The sequence below is a fragment of the Martes martes genome (assembly GCF_963455335.1).
Source record: "Martes martes genome assembly, chromosome: 7".
Classification (NCBI taxonomy): Eukaryota; Metazoa; Chordata; class Mammalia; order Carnivora; family Mustelidae; genus Martes; species Martes martes.
The window spans coordinates 16,628,373-16,655,483 of NC_137894.1; the positions used below are offsets into that span (position 1 = coordinate 16,628,373).

General features: G+C 53.7%; 1 protein-coding gene across 1 annotated transcript; it reads left to right on the forward strand.

The window, feature by feature from the left end:
• The first annotated feature begins 206 nt into the window (after positions 1-206).
• SYNM (synemin) lies at positions 207-27,111 on the forward strand. Its single transcript, XM_080808298.1, has 5 exons — positions 207-1,114; positions 7,639-7,763; positions 18,015-18,082; positions 20,781-23,230; positions 24,137-27,111. Exons 1-5 carry the CDS (start codon positions 305-307, stop codon positions 24,473-24,475), a joined length of 3,792 nt encoding a protein of 1,263 aa, XP_080664424.1. The 5' UTR covers positions 207-304; the 3' UTR covers positions 24,476-27,111.

Genomic DNA, 27,111 nt, shown 5'->3' on the forward strand with positions numbered 1-27,111 from the left:
CCCAGCGATCCAGCCGCCCACCCCAGCTGTTATCGCACTGCCGGGAGCCCGCGCGGCCGCTGTCATTCCGGCAGGGGGCGCCGTCCGGCCGCAGTGGCCGCGCCGGGCCGCGCTCTGATTGGTTGGAGGCGGGGGCCCGAGCACACTCCCGCCCGCCCCGTCCGCTAAGTGCCGCGGCGCGCGGGTTCCTGCCCCAGTCTGCGGGCCTCCCGGGCAGCGGCGGGGCCGGAGCGGCTCAGAAGAGGGGACAAGACCAGGGCAGGAGGGAACCGGCCGGCAGCCAGAGCCCCGTACGCCCAGCAAGATGCTGTCCTGGCGGCTGCACACGGGCCCCGAGAAGGCCGAGCTGCAGGAGCTCAACGCCCGGCTCTACGACTACGTGTGCCGGGTGCGGGAGCTGGAGCGCGAAAACTTGCTCCTGGAGGAGGAGCTGCGCGGCCGGCGCGGGCAGGAGGGCCTGTGGGCCGAGGGGCAGGCCCGCTTCGCCGAGGAGGCGCGCGGCTTGCGGCAGCAGCTGGACGAGCTGAGCTGGGCCACCGCGCTGGCCGAGGGCGAGCGCGATGCGCTGCGGCGCGAGCTGTGGGAGCTGCAGCGGCTGGGCGAGGAGGAGCGCGCCGCCCGCGGCCGCCTGGACGCCGAGCTGGGCGCCCAGCGGCGCGAGCTGCAGGAGGCGCTGGGCGCGCGCGCCGCCCTCGAGGCGCTGCTGGGCCGGCTGCAGGCCGAGCGCCGCGGCCTGGAAGCCGCCCACGAGCAGGACGTGCGGGAGCTGCGCGCGCGCGCCGCCCGCCTGACCATGAGCTACCGGGTCCGCGCCGCCGGCCCCGCCGCGCCCCCGCAACGCCTGCGGGAGGTGCACGACAGCTACGCGCTGCTGGTGGCCGAGTCGTGGCGGGACACCGTGCAGATGTACGAGGACGAGGTGCGCGAGCTGGAGGAGGCGCTGCGGCGCGGCCAGGAGAGCCGGCGCGAGGCCGAGGAGGAGACGCGGCTGTGCGCGCAGGAGGCGGAGGCGCTGCGGCGCGAGGCGCTGGAGTTGGGGCAGCTTCGCGCACTGCTGGAGGAAGAGCTGCGGCGGGTGCAGGAGGAGTGCGAGCTGCAGGCGGAGGAACGGCAGGTCCGTGCGCGGTGGACGGCCCCACCCCGGGCCCCTACCTGTGGTCAGGGTGGTGGGGGGCGGCGGGGCTGCTTGGACCCGTTGCGTGCGCCCGGGGCGTGGCGCCGCCGGCGAGTGGGGGGCCGGGCCAGAGGGAGTTCGACCCGCCCTGGCAGCTGCGCGCTGAAGGGGGGTCCCCCGCTCTGCGTCGGAAGAGGAGCGCGGTTTGCGGGTCAGCTAGTGCCGGGTGGCGGGTCCCGGTGGAGAATCCCGTCCCTGTCATCGTGTTAGGTTGTCAGTTTCTTTCGATCTTGCCTTGAGCGGGTGCAGACTGTTAAAAGACCCAGGACCCAGCCAGCTCTAGGCTCCCTTTCAACTTCCCGTGTTTCGTAGACCTAATTCACATGAAAGTCCAGCAAGAAGCCCCCCGACTTCCAGAAAAGACTTCAGAAGCGACAGCTCGTTCCTTCGGTGTTGGGAGGTGTCTCGGCAACGTCAAGTCCCGACCGGCAGCTGTTCAAAATGACAGCCCCTTGGCGGCAGGGCACCCCTGGGGAAAACTTAAATCATAGCGTAAAACGGTTTTTATTTTGCCAGAGTGATTTCCCAGTAGGAGGCGGCGGGTTTGGCTCTCTGGGCCCCTGCCTTGTGCGTTCTTGGGAGGGGCTGCCGCCTTCATGCAGGCAAGAGATCCTTCGGGGATGTTTTTCTCGAAGTCTCCCCAGCAGACATCAGATCTCTGGGTAGTGGAAAAGTTGTGGAAAGGGGCTGCTCCCAGGATGTGATATAAACAGTTACTATTTCAGAGAAGCAAAGCCCCAACGGACATTGACAGGGTGACACCTGTGGCCGGTTATTGTCCCAGTGCGGTACTAGGATGGGCCCTGGTCCTGGCTCCTGGAGGCCAGAATTGAAAATATCCCCAAATCGTACCATCAGTAGTTCTCAGGACAACACTTTAAAACAACACCCACAAAAATTCAAAAATATTTTAAGGGGATAATTTGTAGCTTGGGGTTAAAGGTTTGTGGTAGAGGGAGTGTGTGTGTGTGTGTGTGTGTGTGTGTGTGTGTGTGTGTGTGTGTGTGTTTAAATGCAGGAGTAAAGGGAACACAGAGGACCGTGGTGATGTGACAGGTGTCCACAAATAGTCAGCAAATATCTATGGACTGCTCCTAGGTCTTGAGCACTGCCTTAGGGTTTCAGTATTCAAAAAGCTGGAGTCTAGATGGGAAATCCTATAAAGCAGTACAATACGAAATTGTTTGGAATGTAATCTTGTGGAATGTGGGTTTTGCTGGGCCTCTGCCTCATAGTTTTCAAAAGCATTCTCCTCACCATTCCCTTGCAGTGGGAGCTGCTTGGCTCATTTCTGCTTGGGATACGCAGTCTGAATGGGGGAGGGGCCCACCGGGGAAGTGCCTTCTCTGGGGTCTTAGTCGGGGGGACTAGACTCAGCAGTCTGTCTGGTGATTCCTCTCTCATTGGAATTACCGTCTTTGCCTTAAAAGTAGGGAGCAAGGAATGTCGACGGGACTTGGTTGTTGTTTTGTTTTGTTTTGTTTTTTCCACTTCCAATCTGTATGTTTCACCGCACTGAATATGCCCTTATCTATAGCTCAGATCTTTCCCCAATTAGCTTTAAAGCCAGCGAATTTCAAATTGCATCCCAAAGATTCAACACCAAACCATTAGCATTTTTTTCCCCAAAGATTATATTTACTTATCTGACCTAGAGAGAGAGAGAGAGGGAACACAAGCAGGGGGAGTGGGAGAGGGAGAAGCAGGCTTCTTGCTGAGCAGGGAGTTCGATACAGGGCTCAGTCCCAGGGCCCCAGGTTCATGACCTGAGCTGAAGAGCCGATGTTAATAACTGAGCCACCCAGGCGTCCCCCATCAGTATTTTTTTTTTTTAAGGTAAAAATACTAGGGATTTTGTTAAAGAGTATCTGTGATTTAACCCCAAGCCCTCGATTTTTTCACATTCTATAGAAGATCACTCTGGGGAGACTGAACATATCATAAAACTGGGTTTAACTAATATACTGTAGTGAATGTTTCATTACTAAGAGTTTTTATCAAGTGCTTCTCACATGCCAGATACCCCAGGAACCAGGCCCTTGATACCTACCTACGCACTCTTAGTCCTCAGCCGGATCTTATGAGGTGGATTCTAATAGGAGCCCCATTTCACAGATGATGAAACTGAGGCACATATGTTCTTTTCAGGTGCCAGTGTCTGAGCCACTAACCCCAGATCCAACATTTCCTTTCTTCTCTGTTCCATCAAAGAGAAACGTTAAGCCAGCATTCTGCCTTCATAGAATAATGGTAATTGTTCTTCCTAAGGGCTGGCCCAGAGGTGCCCGTCCATCCGAAACCTTAAAACACTTTCTGATCCTTCCAGCCGGCTGTCAGAATAGTTTTCGTGGCAGCTGTGTTTCGTTTACTTTTTGCCTACGCTGTGGTTTAGTGGGAACCCTCCCCTCCCCCACTCAGTGCCCACTGTCTCCCTGCCTCGTGGCCTCTTCTGCGGCCCAAGAGAACCAGACGCTGGCTGGAGCTCTCTTTCTGGGAAAAGCAGCTCTTCTCCGAAGGCCTGTGTGTTGGGCCCCGCACCCCAGATCTGCTAGAGAGAAGTTTGCTGAACTGACATCCAAGTCCCCAGCATTTTGTATACAGTTGTGATCACCTAAAGCCCGAGTAATTCACCGTCTCCCAGTTTGTTGGAAGAAGCTTTGGACAAAAACTCAAGACATTTTTGGTTGACCCCCCCCCAACCCCTATAAACACTGGATTTTTGCTTATGAGACTGAGCTCTTAGCCTTTTGAGGCTGACTAGAAAAGGCTTCCAAGTCCCCAAAATGTGACCAAATGAGAAATTTCTTTTGACCGGAAGGGGGGAGGGGTTAGCTGCCCCACCTGGGCCTGAATTCTGGCTCTGCCCCCGTTTGTGTCTCTGTTCCCCCATTTTTGGAACAGCTCTCAGGGTGCCCACGTTGGGTTCATTCATTCATCTGACCGCGACAGCACGTCGTGGGCCGAGCCTGGGTCTTGAGTGCCGGGGATATAGCCTGAACAAAACAAAACAGAGAAGAAAGTCCCTTGCCTTTGAAGGTCTTGAGGTGGAAACAGCACAGGGTGTCCTGGAGGCGGGTGTGGCCAGGCGGGGTGGGCGGGGGAGAGTGGCCTCTACAAGAACTTGGGCTTTGGCTCTGAGGAGCATGGGTGACACTGAGGAGAGGTGACTGGTGACCGGCTGTATCCGAATGTCCTTGCTCTGGGGCTTGTGTGGGACAAGAGTTGGGAGCAGGGAGAACTCTTTAGGGGACCTCTGTACTAATTAAGGCAGGAGAGGCTGGAGGTTTGGACCAGGGGCAGCCATGAGGAGCTGAGAGGAAGCTGTCCTCTGAGGTCGAAGCCTCAGTGGGTTGGAGGCAGTAGAAGAGGTGGGGGACGTCCCAAGTCGACTCTAGAACTTGTTGCCTGAACCACTGGGAAAAACAAAAACAAAACAAGGAGTGCTCGTTGCTGAAGGGCGTTGGGAGCAGGAGATGTGGCTCATCTGGGTGGGAGATCAGGGTTCACTCTGAGATGCCTCTTAGATGCCCACCTCATACTGAGAGATACCATCCTGAGTCTGCAGTTGAGCATATTATCTGGACTAGAGCTTAAAAAAAAAAAAAAATGTAGCCTTCTATTAACGCTTGTTATTCCAGATGCATTTAGTTTTAGTTTTGATGTGTCAGGGAGGTCGTCCCGGTATCTAAAATCCCTCGAGCTCCACCAGTCAGGATTCTGAGTGACCGTGACATTCGCACTCTTCCTGTTTTGTCCGTGGGACTCGCTCAGCTGAGAGCAGCTCCCGCTGGGGGAGGACAAGGAGTTTTCTTCGGACCCGCCCAGCAGCACGCTGTCCCTGGTACAGACCTCCATTGCATCATCACCCGTGATGCCCTCCGGAAGTTCCCGAAATAGCAACTCAAAAAGGTGACCTCTCTCCCCAGCTTTTATACCGTTAGGTGGGGGACTGCTCTTGCTTGGTTAGAATCAGCAGTGCTGGGTGTTCGAACTCTGGTTCGAAAACTTCTGGCAAAGTCGACGCCAAGCCGAAGCTTGCTTCAACCAGCAGGATCGGTTACAGTCTCTATGGAGACCGGAGCCAAAAGGTCTTATTTACGTTCCTGCTTCCAAAAGCCAAGTCATTTTCCTTTGACAGTTTTGGGAGAGTTGAATCACACGGAAATGTGGTTGGAACTATACTTATTTTAACTTCAACACAGTGTGGGTTTTTTTCTCCCCCCTCCTATTTTGTGGGGGGCAGATCTATTCTGTGCCCTCTGGGAAGAGACAGTCTTTGTGCCTACCTGTGGTTTGGCATGGCAGGGGGATTCTGACCTCCTCAGGATGTTCATGGATAGAGAACCGAGTGCTTGTGATAACTTTTTTTTTTTCCCTAAACAGTTTGACAATAATTGAAGTTCTCTTTAAAGAAAAAGATCAGTACAGATTTCCGAGTTTTGATATTCAGGTTTCATCTCCTGCAGTGAAGAGGTGTAATGTCAGGATGTGTACTCAGGATTATACTCCCTCTAAAATGGGGGGACATAGGGTTTTAACACCAAGACTTGCCCGAAGAATGTTTAAATATCACGGCTAAATTTTGGCAGCCCTGTCACTTAAGTCAAGACTGGAATGGTCTGCTTTAGGCAAGCCTCACTATCTACTTACAATGCCAGTTTTGGAGAGTATTAATGTAGATGTACCCTGGGATCCTAGCTAGAGATTCTTAAATTGACTCCTCAGCTTTCAAACTTAAATGGTTTCAGTTTTTGTTTTTAGCGTGCTTTATATACACAAAGAGAACCTAGCAACAATCATTAGCTGATACAGAACTCTTAGGGAGGTAGGATTATTTACATGCCAATCACGCATCGTTTAAAGTGGTGGATCCAGCGTGAGATCTTAATTTGTCGGTTTTTGCGGATCTTATATATTTACTGCAGACCTTCAGCGTATCGCCTGGTGCCTTTGCTGGAGGGATTACAAAGGGAATGGAAACAGATCCCCTCTCCTGACTGTCTTCTTTGAATTCCCCAAAGATCAATGTCTAAAAATGTAGCCAGTTTAGTTAACTGTCTTCAGAAATAAGGCTGTTTTCCATTACAAACCAGAAGTTAAAGAATATGGACTCATTTCAGTGTTTAAATATTTGCTCAGTTAATTATTCCCCAGAGCAACTCTGAAGTGTTGACGTGAAACCGTAAAATGGTACAGACGAAGCCGCTGTGTTTACAAGCTCAAAGACAGTGTCGATTTAAAATAGCATGTTTTTAAGGAGGCAACAGGCATTATCGTGATCATTTCAAGTGCAGTTCACTGATGGTGTACAGGGTGACTTGTAGGGGATGCGCGCTTTTCTAGAGATGGGGGATGCACGAGATAGCGGGCCACGCCCATCAGCTGGGAGGGACAGACGGGCAGACGTAATTAGCCAGGTGTGAGTGGACGTGCCCTAAGGGCTGTGAGCATGATAGGAGCCCGTGGGAGGGAGTGCTCATTAATGATGTCTTCTGAGCATAGTCAAGAAAGAGTCACATCCTGGTCCACGTTGATATTTACGCCCTGAGGATCTCCTGTCTCACCAGGGCAGCTTTTCTAGGTGAAACAAAGAGCTCGGTGAGAGAACCTGCTTAGTGTTGGGGGAAATTACGTGTCTGGGGGGAAATTGTGTTTCAAATTGAAGGGGCTTCCATTTCAGATACTGTGAAAGCCCCGTGTTGTGGTCTGGGCTCGCTTTGAAGAGGATCCCTGTAGACCGGTTGGCGGTGTTGACTTTCCTAAGCAGCTGGATAATGTTTGAAAGACAAAGATGCTTTCAGGAACTTCTAACCATTCGTTCTCACTAGAGAGTGGGAACAGAGCAGTCAGTTCCCTGTCAAAATCGTCCCTACGCAATAATAATAATTTAAAAAAACATCTTTTTTAAAAAAAAATTTAATTTTTTTAAATAAATATATAATGTATTATTAGCCCCAGGGGTACAGGTCTGTGAATCGCCAGGTTTACACACTTCACAGCACTCACCATAGCACATACCCTCCCCAATGTCCATAACCTCACCACCCTCTCCCTACCCCCCTACCCCCGGCCCCCCTCAGTTTGTTTTGTGAGATTGAGAGTCTCTTATGGTTTGTCTCCCGATCCCGTCTTGTTTCATTTATACTTTTCCTACCCCCCAAACCCCCCACGTTGCATCTCCGCTTCCTCATATCAGGGAGATCATATGACAGTTGTCTGATTTCGCTGAGCATAATACCCTCTAGTTCCATCCACGTTGTCGCAAATGGCAAGATTTCATTTCTTTAAAAGAAAACTTCTATGGGGAAGAGAGACTGTATTTAAGATCACCCTTAGAATGACTGTGTCTTTTATAAGCCTAGAGACTTTTTTTCCCTCCTTTTTGCATCCTGAACCGTGGGTACCTTCAGTTTGACCAAGCAGAACTCCAGCCCTCCCATCTAAAAACCGTTTGTTCTCTTTAGAGAGTGATAGCCTGCCTGGAGGATGAGAAGGCGGCCCTCACCTTGGCCATGGCTGACCGGCTGCGGGACTACCAGGAGCTCGTGCAGGTGAAGACCAGCCTCAGCCTGGAGGTGGCCACATACCGGTAAGGATGCTGCTTGGGTGAAATCTCCCGTAGCCTCTGGAGTCCCTGGGGCCGTGTGATGATCAGAGAGCAGACCCCTGGCATGGCCAGGCGAGGAGTACAGGGCCAAAATGAGAGGAGGAGGGTGGGTGCCACACTTAGACCGCCGAGCAGATGCCCCCCACCCTCCCTGTGATGGGGCTCACAGAACTCGTGCCCTTGCCTGGGGTTTGTGTGTCCTGGGCACTAGGCAAGAGGTTCGCACCTGTCGACTCCTTGGATCCTAGGAATTAGGTACAGCATTTATAGGGGGACCAACCTTGCTCAGAGAAGTGAGGGAGCTAGAAAGTGGGGGGCCAGGACTCAGACCCAAAAAGTCCACTTCCGAGTGCCCATCACACTTGCTTCAAATCCCAGGGCTCTGACTTGACTCCCCATGGGTTTGGCCTTGAGGCACTGCCTTTCTTCCGGAAGACAAGCCTGGTCCTCTAGGCAGCTGGCTTTATTAAGATGACGACTTGAACTGGGGGTGAGCATTCTGGAAGAAACAGTCTCAACGCCCTTAAAGGGGACAGATGGGGGGCTGGGCAGAGAACACAGTCCGGAAAGCGATGCTGCTCCTTGGCTCTCCCCTTCCTGCCCCCGGGGGTAAGCGGTCTTTGGTTGGGGTGGTGCCCTGTGTTTCCTGCAGATTTCATGCTCTGTGAGGACTGGTGAGGGGGGCAGATCTCAGGCACTTACAGCAGAAGGACTTTTGAGATACCCAGATTTCCCACTTGGAAGGACAGTACCAGCCACTAACATTCTCGAGCCTTTACTGCCTGTGAGACACAGCGCAAGCACTTTGCGGCTGCTCACTGCCCGCGATACCGTCTCTGGTGGGTAGAAACCACTCGCCCCTCTCGCTGGTGAGGGCAGGTGGCCTGGAGGCCAGGGGCCCAGACTGGTGAGAGATCTGTGCCTTGCCCACTACATCATGTGAAGTGGACACAATGCCCCCTTCATTCCCAGGGGACATCAGAGCATGAATCAGCCGTGGGTGGGACTGAGCTCTGGAAACCCCGCCTCTCCGCAAGTGAGAAGAAGATGGGGTGGTAAATGCCATCTTCTGACGGCATCACTGCTAACAGATGGGGGGGGGGCGTTAATACCTGGAGAGGCTAAGAAGGGATTAAGGTCCCCTCCCTTGGTGGGAGGCAGAGCCTGGACAGAGCCCAAGCGCATTTCAGCACTCCCTGTGGGCTGCCTGATCATGACTTTGCTCTCCTAACGGCCAAGTGGCCTGGGTTAAGAGAGCATGTCTGGCTGGGGTGTGCAGGTGGTCCGCCTTGCAGCCCTGGGCTAGCCTCACCGTGCCTTCTCTGGAAGACTTGCCTCAGTCAGCCTGTCATCAGGGCCCTTCTCACCGTCAGGGAAGAGGGAGCAGGCTGTTGGGCAGTCCCTGACCTCAGCCCGATGCAGCCCCTAAGGGGCAAGGCCTGCCTAGGACACAGCAGCTCTTGGAAGAGCCCCAGCTGGACAGAGAGGTAGGCAAGCCACTGGGGGCTCTCCCGGGTCCCTGCTCTGAGCGCCGTGATGTGGCTGCGTCCTGCGGAGGGGAGGGGGCTCAGGGCATGGAGAGAGGACAGAGGAGGCCCCAGCCCGCCCGTCCTTCTCAAGGGCCATCTCTCACGGTCTCCTTGGAAATCTCATGGGATGGAAAATCACAAAATTAAATCAAGCTGGGTCCGGTGATCTGAATTACTAATAAGGAAAACTTCAAAACAGGCTTCATTTGGGGGGAAGGAAGCATTAATCAGGACTGACCCAAGCCCTTCTCAGACTGCCTCAAGCCAACAAAGGCATTTATTCCATGCTTGACGGAAAAGGTCCCCACTTGCCGGCGCAGTAGGTCTGGATGTGGTCCACAGTGACTGTCCCTGCTGCTTTCCCTGGTCTCTCCCTTCTCGGCTCTGCCCATACTGTGGCAGGCTGGGCCCCAGCCGGCTCCTGGCTCTGTCCTTCTGGTCTTGCCCCCCTGGTCAGAGGAGGGGGCTCTTTGCTCATATATCTCAGCCGAACTCCTGGGCCCTGCAGTCTGGCTCCACTGGGCCATGTGCCTGTCCCTGTCCCTGGTTGGGGGGGAAAAGTACTCTGGAACTTAGAAGGGCCCACTGTCCCAGGAGCTACATGGAGTGACCCTGGGGTGGGAGGTGCCCCAAACTGGCACCGGCCTAGAGCAGATGTGGGGTTGTCCCAGCAGACCCACAGCTGTGCCTGTGTTAGGTGACATCATGTCACGTGACTCCTTTCTGTGCAGAGGCAGTTGGATCTTCCTTGTCGTAATAGTTCCGTAGGTTGGATTTGGAGACTTTGATCTCGTGCTTTGTCCCTCTGGGATTCGAGCCCTTTCTTTCCTTGCTCGGTCCTGCCCCTCGTTCTCTGTCGTGAGAAGTTGGAGGGCCTTTGGGCATCTTGCCCGAGCATCCAGGACGCAACTTTTTGGTAGTTGTTCACACCCTAGCTTTTTTCAAGGGCATCGTCAGGGAGCTTTTTTCAAGGGCATTGATGCGGAGCCTTTGTGCTCACGTCGGCAGCCTGATTGTTGGCCGAGACAGAGTTTATGGCCTCTGTCTGTTCGTGGCATTGCTCTAACCCAATTAGGGATTGACTTGGCTTCCTGCTCGGAATTTAGAAGGCCGCAGTACTTTCAGGGAAGCGGGTGATTGATTTCACTGTCTGTCTTTCTGACATCCAAGTTCGCACAGGGAAAATGAGGAGCCTGGCCCTGCCTAGCCACAGATCCCGAGCCCAGGGTTTAGAACGGCTGCCTGCCTCCCTGCCTCCCAGCACTCAGGATTTAGTCTGGGAGATGCCCACAGACCGAAAAGACATACAGGCAGTGGAACATAACCCATTTCTTTGTACGAGCCGAGCGCCTAGCATTTTTGTCACTGCCTTGTGTCCTGCAGAGAAGCCCTTGGCATCTCTTATGTGACTCTTCCCGTGTTCGGTCCTGCTGCCCCAATTCTGAGAATGGGGGTGAACATGCATGTTTGTGTTAGTGCCCTTTTGTTCTTCTGACCCCTTCACAGGTGCCTGCTTGATCTTTATAAACCTTGTCTTTGAGGGAGTTGATCTTCCTTCCACACCTCCCCCAGGGAGGGCAGCAGGGACCGTCAGCCTCCTGGGGACCACGGCCCGGGGCCCGGTGCAGTGCGACTCCTCCAGCCCTGTCCAGAGGGGCCAGGGGTGGCTGATGGTGTGGCTGGCACAGCTTCCCGCTCCTGACCCAGATCGGGTGGATTTGCCCCAGGTTTTCCCTGCAGTGGCCGATCCCCCGCGGCCGCGGAGTTGATGTCGGTGTGTTGACTTAGCATCTCACGTGTAAGCGATGGGGCTGAGGAGCCTGTGAGCTAGAAGCCCAGCCCAGTACAGCTGGGACTTGTCAGCTCTGCTGGGGCCAGCTCTCAAGTGTCACACGCATTCCGGAACCCAGATATGGGCCCTTTCCGGTTGGCCTTCCCAGTGAATAAGAAACACTGATAACAGAATAGTGTCATTTTTAACTAAATGTAGACGTAGAGTTTGTAAGTAAAGATGCAATTCAGTAAAATAACAAAATTCGAACAAAGCAAACCCCAGCGTCTAAGGCTGGAGGATGTCCTCAAACCTAGTGGGCCAGTCACTGACCCGGGAAGACACTGGTACCTTGTTCGGCAGGTGAGTGTGAGAACGAGCCCTCTCCTCCCACACCACAGGGGACAACGGGCGGTAATCTGGGGCTGGCTGATGGTCAAGACACCAGGGGGAGTACAAGAGAAGGTGGGCTAGCCCCAGGAGCCAGGGCTTGCCCTTGTCCGCTTGTCCCCAGTGAAATTACGTGGAGCACTGAGGGGAGTGTGGTTCCCAGCCTCATCTGCACCTGGGGCTCAGCTGGAGAACCTGCTAAAGCATCGGCCCCTGGGCCCATTCCTGAATGTTCCGATCAGCTTGGCACAGGAAGGGCCCAGACTTTGTCCACTGTGGCCAGGGTAGAGAACCACGGCTGCGGGGCCTCGCTGCTCCAGGGGCCCACAGACTGACAGCATTGGCATCGTTTGGCTTCCCAAGCTGGTGGGAAATGCAGACTCTAAGGCCCATTCCAGACCCTCTGGTCAAAGCCAGACAAGATCCCTGGTGACTCAGGGTGTCCGCCACTGTCACCAGAGCAGCGCAGGAGCATCCCGAAGGCACTGAGCCGGTTTCACAGTGGCCTAGAGGCAGGTGAATGATGGGCAGGCCGGGTGGTGTGCAGGGTGCTGTGGCGGGGGGTGGTGGATGAGGCCTGCAGTGCGGGCTTCCAAAAGATCACGTGGGGAGCGCGACCAGGCAGAGGGGTCGTCTGGGCGAGAACCCAAGGACTGAGCTAGTGTGGCATCTGTGGCCACTGCCAGGCGTTTGGGTTTCCCGGGCAGGCCTGGTTTTGGGGGCCTGGCCTGGAGGGCTGTGTTTGAGGGATGGGCAAGAGCCACAGCTGCGAGGCCGTGTTCTGTGAGCAGGGCCTGTGCCCTCTGGCTCCTCCAGGACGTTGGCAGGCAGGGCGCCACGCCAGCTCAGAGGAGCCCACAAACCTACAGAACAGAGTAGGGGTTGGCGTTGAGGGTCAGGTGCTGTGGACAAGGCCACATGGACCTAAGTCCCTCCCCCCTACACCGTTAGAAACAAATGCCTTGCAAGACACACGAGTGCCGGATTTCTTGGGGGGAGAAGGGAGTTGTGAGAATCCGGGAAGGCTTCAGGAGGGAGGCGAGCTTGATTGGGGTCCTGAAGGATGGTGGGGATGTGAACAGACATGCAGGAGAAGGGGCTGTGGGGAGTCGGGGGCGCACGGGGGGGGGGGGCGGGACCGGTCCACTCAGGCCTTACAGTTTACTGGGTCAGATAGAGACAGTTCAGAGGCGGGACCGAGAGCTTCCAGCCGAGGTTGGCAGGAGAGATTTTCAAAAGAGGTGAGATTTGAGTTGGCCTAGAGGGGGTGGGGAAATAAGCAGTGAGAAGTGGAGGGGCAGGAAGGGACTCAGGAAGGAGCTCCAGGTGGGGGAGTCCGATCGGAAAACAAGGGGGAGGAAGGAGAGTGCAAGGCGGTTGGGCAGAGGCCTGGGACAGGAGGCAGATGAGGTGGACTTTCTGTGGTGGGGGGGGAGGCAGGGGGAGGGCAGTGGGGAGCCTGCTGGCCCCTGGCCACTGGCATGCAGGAGGACTGGGTGCAGGGAAGCCTCAGGGGGTCCCTGCAGTCAGTGGAGATTCAGGTGGGAGGAGCTCACAGGGTGGTGGCCAAGGGAGCCTCCGAGAAGGCTGACCAAGGGCCTGGAGCCGGGCTGGGAAGAGCACTGGGAGGGGACTGGGAGGCTCCTGGCTGGAACCCTGGGAGAAGGCGGCCGCTCCTCACGTGCTCTGGCAGACCAGACCACCAGAGGCCAGGCCTCTCCATGAAGCAGCTGCTCACCCAGGAATACACCGAGTCCCAAACCCACAAAACCGCGGGCTCTGAAAACCGTGTACGCAAGAGACCCGTCCTGGCTTTCAGAATGGGAGACAGATATGCCTTCTCCCTCAAAATTTAAAAGAGAGCCTTTTTTTTTTTTTAAGGTTTTGGGGCTCAAATACATAACAGGTTTTCTAAATGTCACCTGAAAAAATGGAAAGCAGAGCCAGACCATTTTTCAAAAGAAAAATGCTGAAGGGAGTCTTGGCTGGCCAGACATGAAAATGGAATGCAAAGATTTGCTGCCTGGGCGCTTTCGGGCTCAGTCCTTTTAAAAGGTTAGGTCAGGGGCGCCTGGGTGGCTCAGTCGTTAAGCATCTGCCTTGGCTCGGGTCCTGATCCCAGGGTCCTGGAATCCAACCCCATGTCTGTCAGCCTCCCTGCTCTGCAGGAAGCCTGCTTCTCCCTCTCCCTCTCCCCCTGCTGGTGTTTCCTCTCTCACTGTGTGTGTGTGTGTGTGTGTGTGTCTCTCTCTGGCAAATAAATACATAAATAAAAATCTTTAAAAATAAATAAAAATAAATAAAAGGTTAGGTCAGACACAACGACGTCAAAACACGGTCTTTGTGTGTCTGTACAGCGGGGACGTAGGCGCTTCCTGTTTCCTCTTCTGCTGGCTGGGAGAAGAAACAGTATTTCAACTGGAGGAAATACATACTCCATCTCGATCTGGACCGCTCATAAAGCAGTAGAGATGATGCTTACTGCTGGCAATTTCCCTGTCGTAATGATATTTCCGGCCCCTGCGTTATTGTGTAATAATAATGAATGGATAATGAAATAATGACTAACGAGAAGGGGCCCACCTTCCCCCTTTCATGCACCTGTTCAAAGGAAAACTATTCTTTGGAATTTCTCCAGCGCTTGGGGAAATCCATTTTGTTTTGTTAAATTAAGTCCTGCTCTCTTGAAAACTTAGAACCGTGTGTTAACACGGAGACTTAGCTGGTTATTAGGCAAAATGCTTGAACTTTATAAAATCTCGTAGTTTCAAGGAGAGGTGGCTGAGAGGAGTAACCCGTACACTTGGTTGTTAGCCCTCCCGCCATCACTACAGAAACGGCTTGCTCTCCGTCCACCAGGATTTTAGGTTTTCCATCATCTTCTCAACTGAAAGTCAGCTTTCTTCTCGGGCTGGTAGAAGATGATGATCACAATGACTGTGACCATTGATGGAGCCCCTATTCTGTGACAGCCTTTGTTGCGAGAACTTTCCAGAATAGCCACCGCCACACACCTGTGAATGCTGCCTATTTCAGCAGTGGGGAAACTGAGGCACAGAGGGTTTGAGTGGCTTGCCCAGGGTCGCAGTACTAGGAAGCGGCAGGCGCAGGATTTGAAACCAGACAAACTTCCTGGCTCGGGAAGTTTCTCCATCAACCACTCCCAGTGCTGCTTTTTCTCTGTTTTATTAGTAATCTTGGTCTGTCTATCATTTGATTTTTTTTTTTTTTTCAGTCTCTAGAACTGATGAATGCCTTTGGATATGTGGTTTAGAGCTGAGCACAGAGGAAATGACCAGAAGCAGCATGGCCTCAGTATTATCTTCCATTATCTGCCCGTGGTGTGGGGCAGGACCTTTCCAATTCGGATGGCGATGCTTGTCCTCTCTCCCTGCTTCCCCTTCCGCACCCAGCCCTGCTCTAGTCAAGGTGGCAGGGGGTTCCCCACCCTCTCTGGAGCTGAGAGGCCAGGGAGACCGTTCTGAGGCTTCTACCAGCTCCCATCCCCTGTTCCTCCCACCACTCCCCACCTGTGTTTGGCCGGGAAGCACTTTGTGATCCATCCCATTTGGCTGCACTGACATCCCTTCTGGAAACATCCTTCAACTGTCCCTCTTCCCTTTGTCCACATTTATCGGGGACAGGCCGTGCCTTGTGCCCCCAGGGCAGAATAACAGCAGACACGCCCTGAAATTCCATTAGGATAATCTATCCTGGACAGAGAGCCGCAGCCTACCCTGGGCTCTGCTCGGATGACCAGTGGGGTCTATTAGGGCCTGGAGCCTGGCCAGAGGCCACATTATAGCTCACTTACGCGCTATGGAGCGGTCTTGGACACCTTAATGAGGCCGGGGACTTGGTTTTCCCACACGTGTTTGCTTATTATCCTGCTTCAGAGGCCGCCAAGCTGTGGGGCTGTATGAAACGTTCCCTAATAGCTCGTGATTCAGGGGGTTGGCATTTCACACAGTCACCACGGCTTGGAGGCCTTTTTCCTCCAGTGCTCTCAAAATAACCAGGGAATGCTCTACCCTTTTCTTAAAGCTGCATGAGTCTGTTCCTTAAAAATGTGCCCTTTGGAGCTTTTGAGGAAATTTCTGGCATCTCCTGAGCGATGTCATCTGTGCCTCTGTCCTCTTAGTCCTGCGAGCTGTGCTGGCAGAGGGCAGGATGTCATGGGTGGCATGAGAGGCATCTGCTAATTAAGGTGGGAATTAAACGACGGGTGCTTCGATGGTGCCCGGAAGGCCCTGTGCCAGGTGCTGGGGTGGGGAAGGTGACCCACGCCCTTGCCCTCTAGGAGCCAGCCCTGCAGAGTAGGACTGGGTTCCTGCCCAGGAGAAGTTTCATAGGCTCTGGAAGAGCCCCAGAGAGGCGTTTGGATGCAAGTCACCAAAAGATGTTGAATGTGCTCGTGTTAATATAGTCCAGGGGGTCTGGCCACAGGATTTGTTCTTTTGAAAGTTTGTACACAATGCCGTCGTCCTGGGCCTGGCAGGGGCGCCCAGGCTGCCAGGGTCCCAGTAGACTCTCCATCCTGGGGAAGGAGCTGGGTGCCTTTAGCCAAGATGCTGTCCCTGCCCTGCAGTCCTCTAACCCCAGAGCCGGATGCTTGGCCCTGTGTGGGGGCTGCTAGAACGGCTTCCAGAGGTGGCCGAGGGGAGTGTCCAAGCCATGCTAGGTGCCCAGTCTTAGCCGGGCCTGGTGACCAGCCCTTGACCACACACATCCCTGGGGTGGGAGGGACTAGCAGCCGTTCCCAGGTAACCAGTGCGTCCTGCTCAGGGTCCTAAACTCCGCTGAAACTGGATGGTGGTTTGGATTTCCCCTGAAAGAGGGCAAAAGCAATCCTCTTTGAGGGGTGAGGGAAACTAGTCCCCCAGCCCCCTGCCCTGCCACTGAGTTCTCCGCTGACCTGGTCTCCTCACAGGTACTTTGTGTCCTGGCTGGGGCGGCTGGAGGAGGCAGAAGCCCTGTGGACCCGGAGCTTCCCCGCCCAGTGGGCCGAGGGAAGACCTCAGGTGGAACTTGGCCTTCCCACCAAGCCCCGCCCCCTGCGCTGTGGCCCCCCGCCTCTCCAGCCCTCAGCCTCAGGCGCAGACCCTTCCCCTTATTATACACTGACCGACCGCAGAATTTTCTCGGCAATGGAGGCTATTTGTGTTCCTGGAACCTAAAACGCTGGGTCAGGAGGGTGTGGGATTCACGGGTTGGTGTCCGGTTTCCTGGCTTTGGCCCCAACTGGAAGGGCTGCGGCCCCGGCCCCTCATCTTCCAGAACGTGCACCTGTGTGCACCTCAGTCCCTGCCTCCGTGGCGGGTCCACCCATGGACCCCTCGAGTGGAGTCCCACTCTTGACTTTTCCCCGCGGCGGGGGGCCCTCCCTGGCTGCCCTCCACCTGCCTGTGGGGTCCTCGCCTTCGCGGGGATCCCCACGTCTGAATCAGCGGGAATGGAACTTGGCACTGGTTTACCCGAACCGCCGAGTCCCTGCTTGGATCTGGCGGCCCTGCCTTGTCTTGGTGCCCAGCTCTCCATGGTTACCGCTATTTCCGAGTGGGCCCTGCTTCTGGCTGCCCTTTGTCATACATGGTGTACTCCTTGGAACCGAAGGTAGTGATGACTTCCCACGTTGCTCTAGCGACCGAACAACTGTTGTGCCCGCAGCAGCCGGCGTCCTAGGGGTCTCTCCGTGTGACGGGCCTCTGGTGCTGACCGATGCTGAGCTGTCCCAGCCCTACGGCCCCTGCACTCTGTCCTCGGGGCTCCCGGTTGTGCATGGGAATGACAGCTTCAGGGGGAGTCTGCAATTTCAGACTTCTAGATGTGGCCGAAGGGGTCACCCAGTCAAGTGCTCTTTGCTGTTTTGTTAAAGGAGATAAGGGGATGCTTCTGTGGATGCCCCGAGGCCCCTTGGGGTGGTGCTGGTGGGGGGGGGGGGTCTACTGCTCTGCCTTTTCCTTGTCTGCCTGACGGCTTTCCATCTCTCTCCTTCCCCTAAGCTCCAAGATGTCCCCAGAGAACCCAGCGTGAAAACCACACATGCCCTCCTGCTGCCTTATTTAAAAACAGATGGCAGTCCTTGCTCTGCTCCTAATCAGCCCCCCAACCTGGGACTCCAGGAGGACTCCAGTGGGGGGTTTAATTGGCCTGGGGCCCTCTGGCCTGGGGTGACCTGCCATGTGTGGGCCCCTCCCTGCTTCCCAGAGGAGCCAGACAGACCCCTGACCTCTCCTCCTCGGTCTTCACTGGTCTATCTCCTTCTTCCCCTCCTCCTGGGTTTAGAAGGGTTTTCCAGAAGGGCTTGCCTCTCCAAAACTTCTGTAGCCCTCATCACTCTTTATGTTCATCGCTCTGTCCAGCCAGGCCCACCGAGTGGGGTTCACACCCCTATGATGCCGTATCTTCAGACACGAGTCCTAAAACACGAGACACTGTGGCAGTGGGGTCACCGACCAAGTACTATGTACTGCGACTTATAGCAGCATGTCTCACTCTTCTGTTTCCTGATGAGTTTTTTTTTTGTTTTAATTATTTTTACAGAGCCTTACTGGAAGGCGAGAGCAATCCAGAGATAATCTTGACTGAGCGCATTGAAAACATACCACAAGGTAAAAATAGAAGAAAAGCCAATTATTTAATTTTAGGATATTTTCCATCTGAACAGTTTCATTCTATTAAATGGTTAAATCGGAAAGCATCATTTGCCTGGAAGAACTGGGGTTAGATAGGATTTTTTTTTCAGGTGAGCGTTATTCATCCCTCTCTCAAGTACCAAATAGATTTTATTTAACAGGTCATGGTTTAAATGGGAATGTAAATGAGAATGTGTGGGGAAATGCTTAGGAAACTCATTTGTTCCTCTGGCCAGTAGTGGGAGGGAGGCGAAGGGGCTGATGGAGGCGGGAAGGGTGAAGGGAAGGGGAGATACTGGGCAGGTGCTTGTGTATCCCACCCTTTGGAGGGACCGCCCTTTACACACTGAAAACTTAAAGCTTTAACACAAGTATAGGGAGGTATTACTCTGTGAAGCATGGAGTCATCATTCTGGAACTTGCTCCCCCACGAGAGGCAGAGGTGGGAACGGTTACACCATTTGTATTGCCCCAGGTCGGCCTGGGCAGGTCAGGTTGGTGTATGCGGCAAGTGTCCCTGGGAGCCCTGAGGTCTGTCTTGATGGAGGCCGGAGGCTGCAGAATAAAGCTCATGTTCCCGGTAGCCGCAGAACCCACAGAACAGGGTAGCATCCGTTAGGAGGACCCTAAGAACCTGTAGAATGACTTTAGGGGGGAAAAAAAAAGCTTTTAAAACCCTATGGAATTTAAAGGGCTTTCTGGCCAAGGAAGGACAGATTGAATTACGTACAATACGCCCAGTCTCCGGCTTACTCAGCAGGGTTTCAGTCTCCCTGACTGTTACCATATTCAAAATCGTGGTGCTTTGGGAATGCTTGTCTTTGGTACTTGTATCCGGAGAACATTTGGTTAACAGCCAATCTGGATAGATGGCAGATTTAAAATAAACAAACAAAAAACACTGTCCATCTTATTTTTCAAAAATTGCATCCCTCTTGGGCACTTCACAGCTTTGAAAGGTCACTGGGTTGAGAACCACCGTTTTGGTTCCAGGTATCTGTGACTGGTTCGGATTTGGTCGTAGACAGCATCCGACAAGTTTGCCTTCTGATTTTGCCAGTAAGGTTGACAAAAGCCAAAGATACCGTTCCCCCGATTTCAAGGTTTACGTAGCTACATTTTGTACTTGAGGATACATAAGTCTTCACTTCGAAGGGAGAGAGGAGAAAAGGGGTAGGGCCAGACTGGGAGGGGAACCAACAGTTTAGGGCCAGGGCTTAATGGATCTCTGCTGAGCTGTGGTCACCGGTCTAGGAAGAGCTCAGCAGGAGGGCTCCTGGGAGCCTCTGTTTCATTCCTTGATTGTTTTGTCAAGCTTTTTAAAGGATACAGAGACAGTATTTGTAAACTAAACTTAGTCTGGCAGTTACAGATTATGCCAAAAGCAAGGAACATTAGAAGAAAGAGGACGGGCGATGAAATCTTTCATGAAGCTTTGAGCTTCCAGATCATTCTCTGTCCTGTATGATATACATACCCATTAACTATTCACTGAGTACATGTACAGATGTGTTCCTATGTAGTGAATTTCTCAGTGCTTATGGAGACGCTTTTGTTTCTCCTGTAATATGGTCTAGAATAATCCTGGCCACTTGCCCACGAGGTGATAAAACCTGAAACCAGTCTGTCATCTTTCATATTTCTCCGTGGACCTTAATTAAAAACCAGATGTTTCCTGCACTTTTCCAGGGGTTCATCTTCCGGAGCATCTCTGTTTAGGATTAGTATGTTGATTTGAAAAGAGGAATCTTCATAGAAAATGTCCTGGCCTGGCCTCTCTCCTGTGTCCTGGGATCTGTCCTCAAGGGCCCCCTGGCCTTGGCTGCCATGACGGGGACACCAAGCTGGGGGAGTAGGCTTTCCCTGGCTCAGCCAGATGGGGTGTGGCAGGCACCAGGGGGCGCTCTCCGGGCACCATCTAAAGACCAGCCGCTACTTCCAAGAGCGGGTCCCCTAGCCGTGGAGTTTGGACACGCCCAGGGTAGCACCCTCTGTGGGTGACCCCACGCCAGGCAGGGAGCCCCGTGATTGGCCTCCCACACCCAGGATTCTGACATTAAAACAGACCGTAGTGCTGGTGCCTGGTCGGCTTCCGGCTCTTTCTCCTTATCAAGTGAGAAGTTTGTAAAAATAGAAGGGTAAAGGTGGAAGTCAGGGAGCCTTCGAAAAAGTTAAATTCTGCAGGGCTTGTTGGCCCAACGTGGAAACCAACGGCAAATAAGAGCCCATGGGATGGCGGAGGGGCAATGCTCGCTGGTGCTTAGTAATCCTGTACTAAAGCTCTAATCCGCTGAAACTTAGGTCAACAAAGTCAAAATGAATGTTTTCCAAATTACCATGACATTGTGACATCTCAGTCCCGGAAACAGGCACCCTGGGCCTCTCTGCTGCGTGTACCGTGCTCTACGATCACGCCTTTGATACGTTTGTGAAGATCCATGACGTTTTCAGACCAGTAACCAGAGAAAGGTGTTGGTTCGAAGCACGTGTCGTGCTGTTTTATTGTAATGGGATTTTTAAAACCACCAGATGAAATGATTTGGAGATTGACAGTCTCTCATTTAGAACGCCCTTTCTGCTGTGACAGTACGCTTTTATGATGATGCGATGGGATTTGACCTGTGGTGACGCTTTTGGGATGAAAGAAGGTAATGATCCCTGTCCTTTTCTGCAGAGCTCAGGAGCACATCCTATCGATACGCCAGCTCGGTGTTACAGAGGGAAAATGAGAGGAATCGGTTTGCGAGGCAGAAAGCACCCGCAGCCAACTTCAGCCACAGCCTGACGCGGCGCCCTCACCGGCTGGCACAGCCCACCATTGGGAGTGCAGCCGGAAGAGGCCTCCTGGGTTCAGAATATTCTTCCCGTACTACCACCCGGCAGGAAACAACTTACGAAAAAACTTCCAACTCGCATGATAAAACCTCCAAGAGTCCAACCAACTTCAGAACTTTCTCTTCAACACACAGTCTTTTAAGAAATACTGAAGCTCCGGTGAAAACATTCCCCGAGAGGCCGAGAACCGCAGGTCCGCAGGACGCCTCCGCTCGTGCGGCCCGAGAGTCTGCTGTGGCCCCCAAGTCCTACCGAGAACCCCGGGGCGACGTGTCGGCAGGCTCTTCCCAAAGCACTTGGTCGAGTGAGAGGACCGTCGTTGTGACAAAGACAGAAGCTGACGCCACGAAGGAGCAAGACAGAAACAGGCCAGGAACCGTGCAGAAAAAGCGGGAAGAGAAAATGTTCGATTCCAAAGAGAGGGCTTCGGAGGAGAGAAACCTAAGGTGGGAAGAGCTGACAAAGTTAGATAAAGAAGCAAGAATGAGAGAAAGCCAGCAGCTGAGGGAAAAGGGGAGAGGGAGGGAGTCGGCGCAGGAGAAAAGCGTGAGAGAGAGAGAGGTGCCGATCAGTCTAGAAGTCTCCCGGGAGAGCTCGCCACAGGTGGCCCCGAAAGCTTTCCAGACGCCCCCACGGGAGGACACTCGTGACGGTACCGGGAGAGGCGTGGAAACCCGGGAGGCCCGGTTCAGGCTGGGCCCCGGCGACGCCGCCAGCTCGCCGAAGGGCGAGTCCACGACCGAAACCGTAGCAGAACACATCGTGTCCAGCATCCTGAAGCAATTCACCCAGTCTCCGGAGAAAGAGGTGTCTGCTGATGCTTTTCCGGACACAAAGGTCACTTACGTGGACAGGAAAGAGCTTCCCGGCGACGGGAAAACAAAGACCGAGATAGTCGTGGAGTCGAGACTGACGGAGGAGGTCGATGTGTCAGACGAAGCCGGCCTGGACTACCTTCTGAGCAAGGACATTCAGGAGGTGGACCTGAAGGGAAAGGCGGCCAAGCAGATGATAGGAGACATCATCAACCTGGGTCTGAAAGGAAGAGAGGGGAGGGCGAGGGTCGTCAACGTGGAGATCATCGAGGAACCCATGAGCTACGTCAGTGGCGAGAAGGCAGAGGAGTTTTCTACCCCGTTCGAAGTGGAGGAGGTGGACGATGTGTCTCCAGGCTCCAAGGGGCTTGTTGAGGAGGAAGAAGGTTACAGAGGAGGAGACGTCACGTTCTCGGGAAACCAGCGTAAGAAGACCAGGTGGCCCCACGAGAGCGTAACCCACGTCGAAGAAGTCACAGAGGCGGGCGACTCGGAAGGGGGAGAGCAGAGTTACTTTGTGTCCACGCCCGATGAGCACCCCGGGGGGCAGGACAGGGACGAGGGCTCCGTGTACGGGCAGATCCACATTGAAGAAGAGTCCACCATCCGGTATTCTTGGCAAGATGAGATTGTGCCCGGGTCTCGGAGAAGAACCAAGAGGGAAGATGGTTTGGGAGAGACGGTTGTGAAACCACCAGACGTCTTGGAAGCTCCGCTGGAGGAGGACACGGGTCCTACTCACTGGAAAGAACAAACTAGAAGTGGTGAATTCCATGCCGAACCCACAGTCATCGAGAAGGAAATTAAGATACCGCACGAGATCCATATGTCTATCAAGGGGGCCTTCAAGGAGCCTCGACACCAGCTGGTGGAAGTGATCGGGCAGCTGGAGGAGAGCCTTCCGGAGCGCGTGAAGGAAGAGCTGTCGGCCCTCACCAGAGAGGGTCAGGGTGGGCCGGGGAACGTGTCCGTCGACGTCAAGAAAGTGCACACCTCTGGCGGGAGGGCCGTGACCTTGGTTGCTGAAGTCAACCTCTCAAAAACCGTGGATGCCGATCAGTTAGATCTGGAGGAGCTGAGCAAAGACGAAGCCGGGGAGATCGAGAAGGTTGTGGAGTCAGTGGTACAAGACAGTCTGGACAGGCGGCACAGCCCGGGCCCCGGGAGCCCAGACAGGGAGAGTGCGGCGGAGGGCCCGGGGGCCGGCCTCCGCTTCAGGCGCTGGGCCACGCAGGAGCTGTACCGCCCCCACGGTGAGGAGGACGACGCCGGCCGGGCCTCCCCCAGCACGGAGCCGGCCACGTCCCAGGGGCCCGTGTCGGCCACCGTGGAAGTCACCAGCCCTAGGGCCTTCGCCCAGTCGCACGTGCTCGAGGATGTGAGCCGGTCTGTCAGGCGCGTTCAGGTAGGCCCCGCTGGCATCTGGAGGACTGAGCACGTCTCCCGTGAGGGACCCACGGCACAGGTGGTGGAGGTAAGTGGAGAAGGTGACCCAAGTCAGGTGACCCGAGCCAGGCAGCTGGCTGGCGCCACCTGGTCTGGGAGGCACCTCACCCTGGATCCTGACCAAAGTCAAGTATCCGAAGTCAAGTCTTCCTCCCAGGATCTGTCCCTGCCTTTCAGGAGTTTGGGGGGGGGGGGCGGGGGGCAGTGCAGGAGAGCCTGGCCCCATGGAGCTTTCCACGGATGTGGGGAGGTACAGTGTGTTTGGCTCCAAATAGTCTCACGCCGAAAGGGAAGTTATTTTTCAGGCCCCATTTCTAAGGGTGGGGAAGGGCAGTGATTATCTTCAAACTGAAGAGTCCGTGGGTCCCCAGACTTCTGTAAGGCCCCTTCAGGTCGGCCCTAGAGGGGGGTTCCATGAGCAAATCTAGGTCACAGCCCCAGACAGAACGGGGTTGGGTGTCACAGAAGCTTGGTCAGGGAAAGGCAGATGCATCGGGCAGGTCAAAATCAAGCCTCGGGGACATCCAGCCGTTGAACAGATCATCCCCCTGCCCGGAGCACTTAGCGAATGGGACAGCAGTACCCACAGACAGGGCTCGGTAGACGGGAGCCAGGCTGCTCGTAGGTACTCTGTGCATCGAGAGATCCTGATGACCGGAGAGAGCGCCTTCCCAAGGGCCGGTTCCCAGTTCCCTCAGGAGGCCAGTGTGGGAGATGCACCAGGGGCAGAAGAGGCCTCAGGCATTAGCAGGTGCACTGGGCTGGGTCCCGCAGCATCCAGAACCTCCGAACGGTGGTCTTCCAAGGACCCGTGTCTGAAACCCTTGCACCTGCCGGCTCAGTGGGCTCCCCCGAGCGAGGCAAATGAGCAGACAGCCACAGACTGCTAAGGCAGGTGGCACTGGGGCCCAAAGACACTCCGTTTCCCTTTCAGGTGGACGTGAGTAACATAGAGGTGACCCCCCGCTGGACACGAGAGACCACAGTCGTCTTCCCCGTGGGGACGGAAGCATCCGCATGTGGCACCCCTGACCCTGGTGCCTGGAGAGATGGGGGCGGCGGGAAGGCCTGGGTGGCTGGCGGGAGCTTTCAGGGCTCTGCTGGGGATGGACACCAAGTCCCCGGGGAAAAGGGCAAGGAGCAGGCTGAGTTCGACAAGACGGTGCAGCTACAGAGGATGGTAGACCAAAGGTCGGTGATTTCGGATGAAAAGAAAGTGGCCCTCCTCTATCTAGACAATCAGGAGGAGGACAGTGAGGGACACTGGTTTTGATAAATATTTCATTTTCAATGGTGTTTGGTAACATGGCAACACACAGAGGCCTTTACTAATTAGAAGGAGGGAGGCTCACTCTTTATTAAGACGCCCCTTTTTCTTTCGCCAGAGTGCTACGGGCGATGTCAATTTACATTATCATCTGTAAAGGTTTCAAATTAATTCACGCCTTTAAAGGCGTTGGAATTTTATTTTTGAGTTTGGAACTTTGACAGAAATATTTTTTATCATTTTAGTCTTCAAAGTTCCTTTTCCTGGAGCTTTCTCTCCACTCCTAGAGACAATTTCTACCAGTTCTGCTCCTGGTCACAGAAATGCCTCATGTCTGTCTAAAATCATAATTAACTATCCATAGGTCAGATGCCTATATGGTAACAAAATCCAAGTAGTATATTTACGAGTCAATCTTATTTGCATGTGCTCATATGAAGTAGTAAGACTAGCATCGAAAAGGAAAAATGTATACATTTTTCTAAGTCTTCTCGAAAAGAAATCCTAGGAAAGAGGCAGATTGCTTCCATTAGGGAAAAAAAAGGCTCTAAATTATTTTTATCTTTAGGAAAAAGTTAAATTCACTTTAAGACATGAATGAATTGCTTTCTATGTGCAGAGCTTTATGAAAAAAAATATATAGTGTTTTATTTATGAAGAGGATGGCCTCAGCCTAATGTGATCTTTCAAGTCCCTAATATACCTGCTATGTGTGCACAGGTCCCAGAACCCTGCACTGGGCCCGCGTGTGCAGGGCAAATGACCCTTGGAACTAGCTTCGGGTACTTTCTTGCAGCACTAGGTGGTTAAGTAGTGTGTGGTCTAAATAGCCTTTTTTGTTACAACCCAAGTTCTGGAGCTTCTCTGCATGTTAGCCCTAAGCACCTAAACATTGAATTTCCCTGGTGGGAGGCAGATCCCAAAGACCATTAAGAGAATGTTGATGCTCGGATGAGAACTTGGCTTCCCAGATGGTCGTGCAGTGACCCCGGGAGCACAGGGCGGACAGTGCCCCCCAAACAAGCCCTTTGAGCCCACTGTGGAAGGGGCCGAGGTCTTTCTGAGCTCAGAGCCTTCGGGATGGCGAACCACCACTGACCTCGAGGAAGTTTTTGCGGTTTTAACAGAAATCATTACCATTGGGGTTGTTCGCTCAGGGGAGAGAATACTAATGTTGAAGAGAAGAAGATGTTTGCAGGGAAGGAGCTGGGCCCCTCTCTGGCTCTCCAGCACTGAAGCACCCAGGAGGGGCCCCCGGAGGAAGGCAAAGGCCCTACCCTCCCCGGGCCACAGGGTGCCGACCTTCAAGTCCATACGCGGAGCTGAAGATACTAGAGGGAGGGTGCTTTTATTTCACATAAGGGCATTGCTTTTAAGACTTCCATCTGCAAAGGTCTGGCCTCACGCAAAGATAGTATCTCTCACAGCATAGCATTATTTTAATCCGAGCTTGTTCCTGGCATATAAAGTTGAAGCTGTATTTCCTCTAACACAGAAGTTAGAGCTGCCGGTAGTGAGCTGAGGAATAACGATTCGAAGTGACAGCAGCCTCGAGTGGGTTATGGTGATGGGGGGGGCTGGTTATGGCACGAGGATTGGTGGGGGGTGTTGCACAGTGTGGCTCTGCGGCCCCCAAGACCTCCATCTCAGCCCCCAGAAATGGCAACAGCCGATAGTCCAGGGAGAGTGTATTGTCTTAATAAGTGGAGGTGGGATGCAGCAAAGCTTTCAGGATGATCTGACAAACACCAAATACGGGGGTAGACAAAGTTGACTTGCCCGTTTCAACCATTGCTGTCAGCCGGATGAGCCAGTAACTGTCACAGACTGGTCCAGAGGCGACAGCTTTGCCAACAGAGACTCCTTATTTCTAGTACAGAGATGGGCTGATTTTGTTAGCGGTAGTGGGTGACGGTGTTTGTAGAAGTAGAAAGGTATAGAAATCACCTTGATTTCTTGGTCAAGGTGACAGCCTTCGGGTTCGATGGCCAGACAGACTGAGGATGGGGAGAATCTATTCTGTGAGTCAGAGTGGGCTTAGTTTAATGACCCTCCCCTGCCTTGTGATCTGGTAAATGAATACTAACGAGGACAGATGATTCCTATCACGACCCACCTCTATTTGGAAAGTATCTGAGGCCTTCATTTATATCTCTGTGTTAGAACGCACATCTTCTAGAGTAGCCTGCCGGGAGTGCTCACCGACGCAGACTCCCGAGCCGTCTTTGGCTGCTCAGTCTCGGAGCAGGGCAGGCGCTCCACGCTGTGCAGATCAGCCCCACAGCTCCGGGTCCTTTAAAACCAGTCGCTCTGGAGCCAACAGAAATCAGCTCTGGGGGAGGGAGAGAACCCATATTTACCATTGTGGACACAGAACAGTATTAACAGAATGCTTTTCACCCTCCCGCTGGTGGTTGCAATATTGTGTGGTTTCGGATGTATATTTAGGATGGAATCATCGAAAAAGCTGATCTTTCTAAACTCCTATTCCCTACAGAGGGAGATGTCACAAGAATGTATAAAAATAAAAATCGAAGGAAAAAACAAACCCCACCTTGTTCCTGGAGAGAATGAATGTTTTCTAGTAGCTGTTTTTGTGGTTTCTATGTAAACTCTAATTAAAATATATGTGTTTACATGCA

Excerpts from the sequence above, each read along its gene's own strand:
- SYNM (XM_080808298.1), top strand. The coding sequence starts at position 305 with ATGCTGTCCTGGCGGCTGCACACGGGCCCCGAGAAGGCCGAGCTGCAG. Across the intron at positions 1,115-7,638 it reads TGCAGGCGGAGGAACGGCAG|AGAGTGATAGCCTGCCTGGA; the intron begins GTCCGTGCGCGG and ends TGTTCTCTTTAG. Across the intron at positions 23,231-24,136 it reads CCACGGCACAGGTGGTGGAG|GTGGACGTGAGTAACATAGA; the intron begins GTAAGTGGAGAA and ends TTTCCCTTTCAG.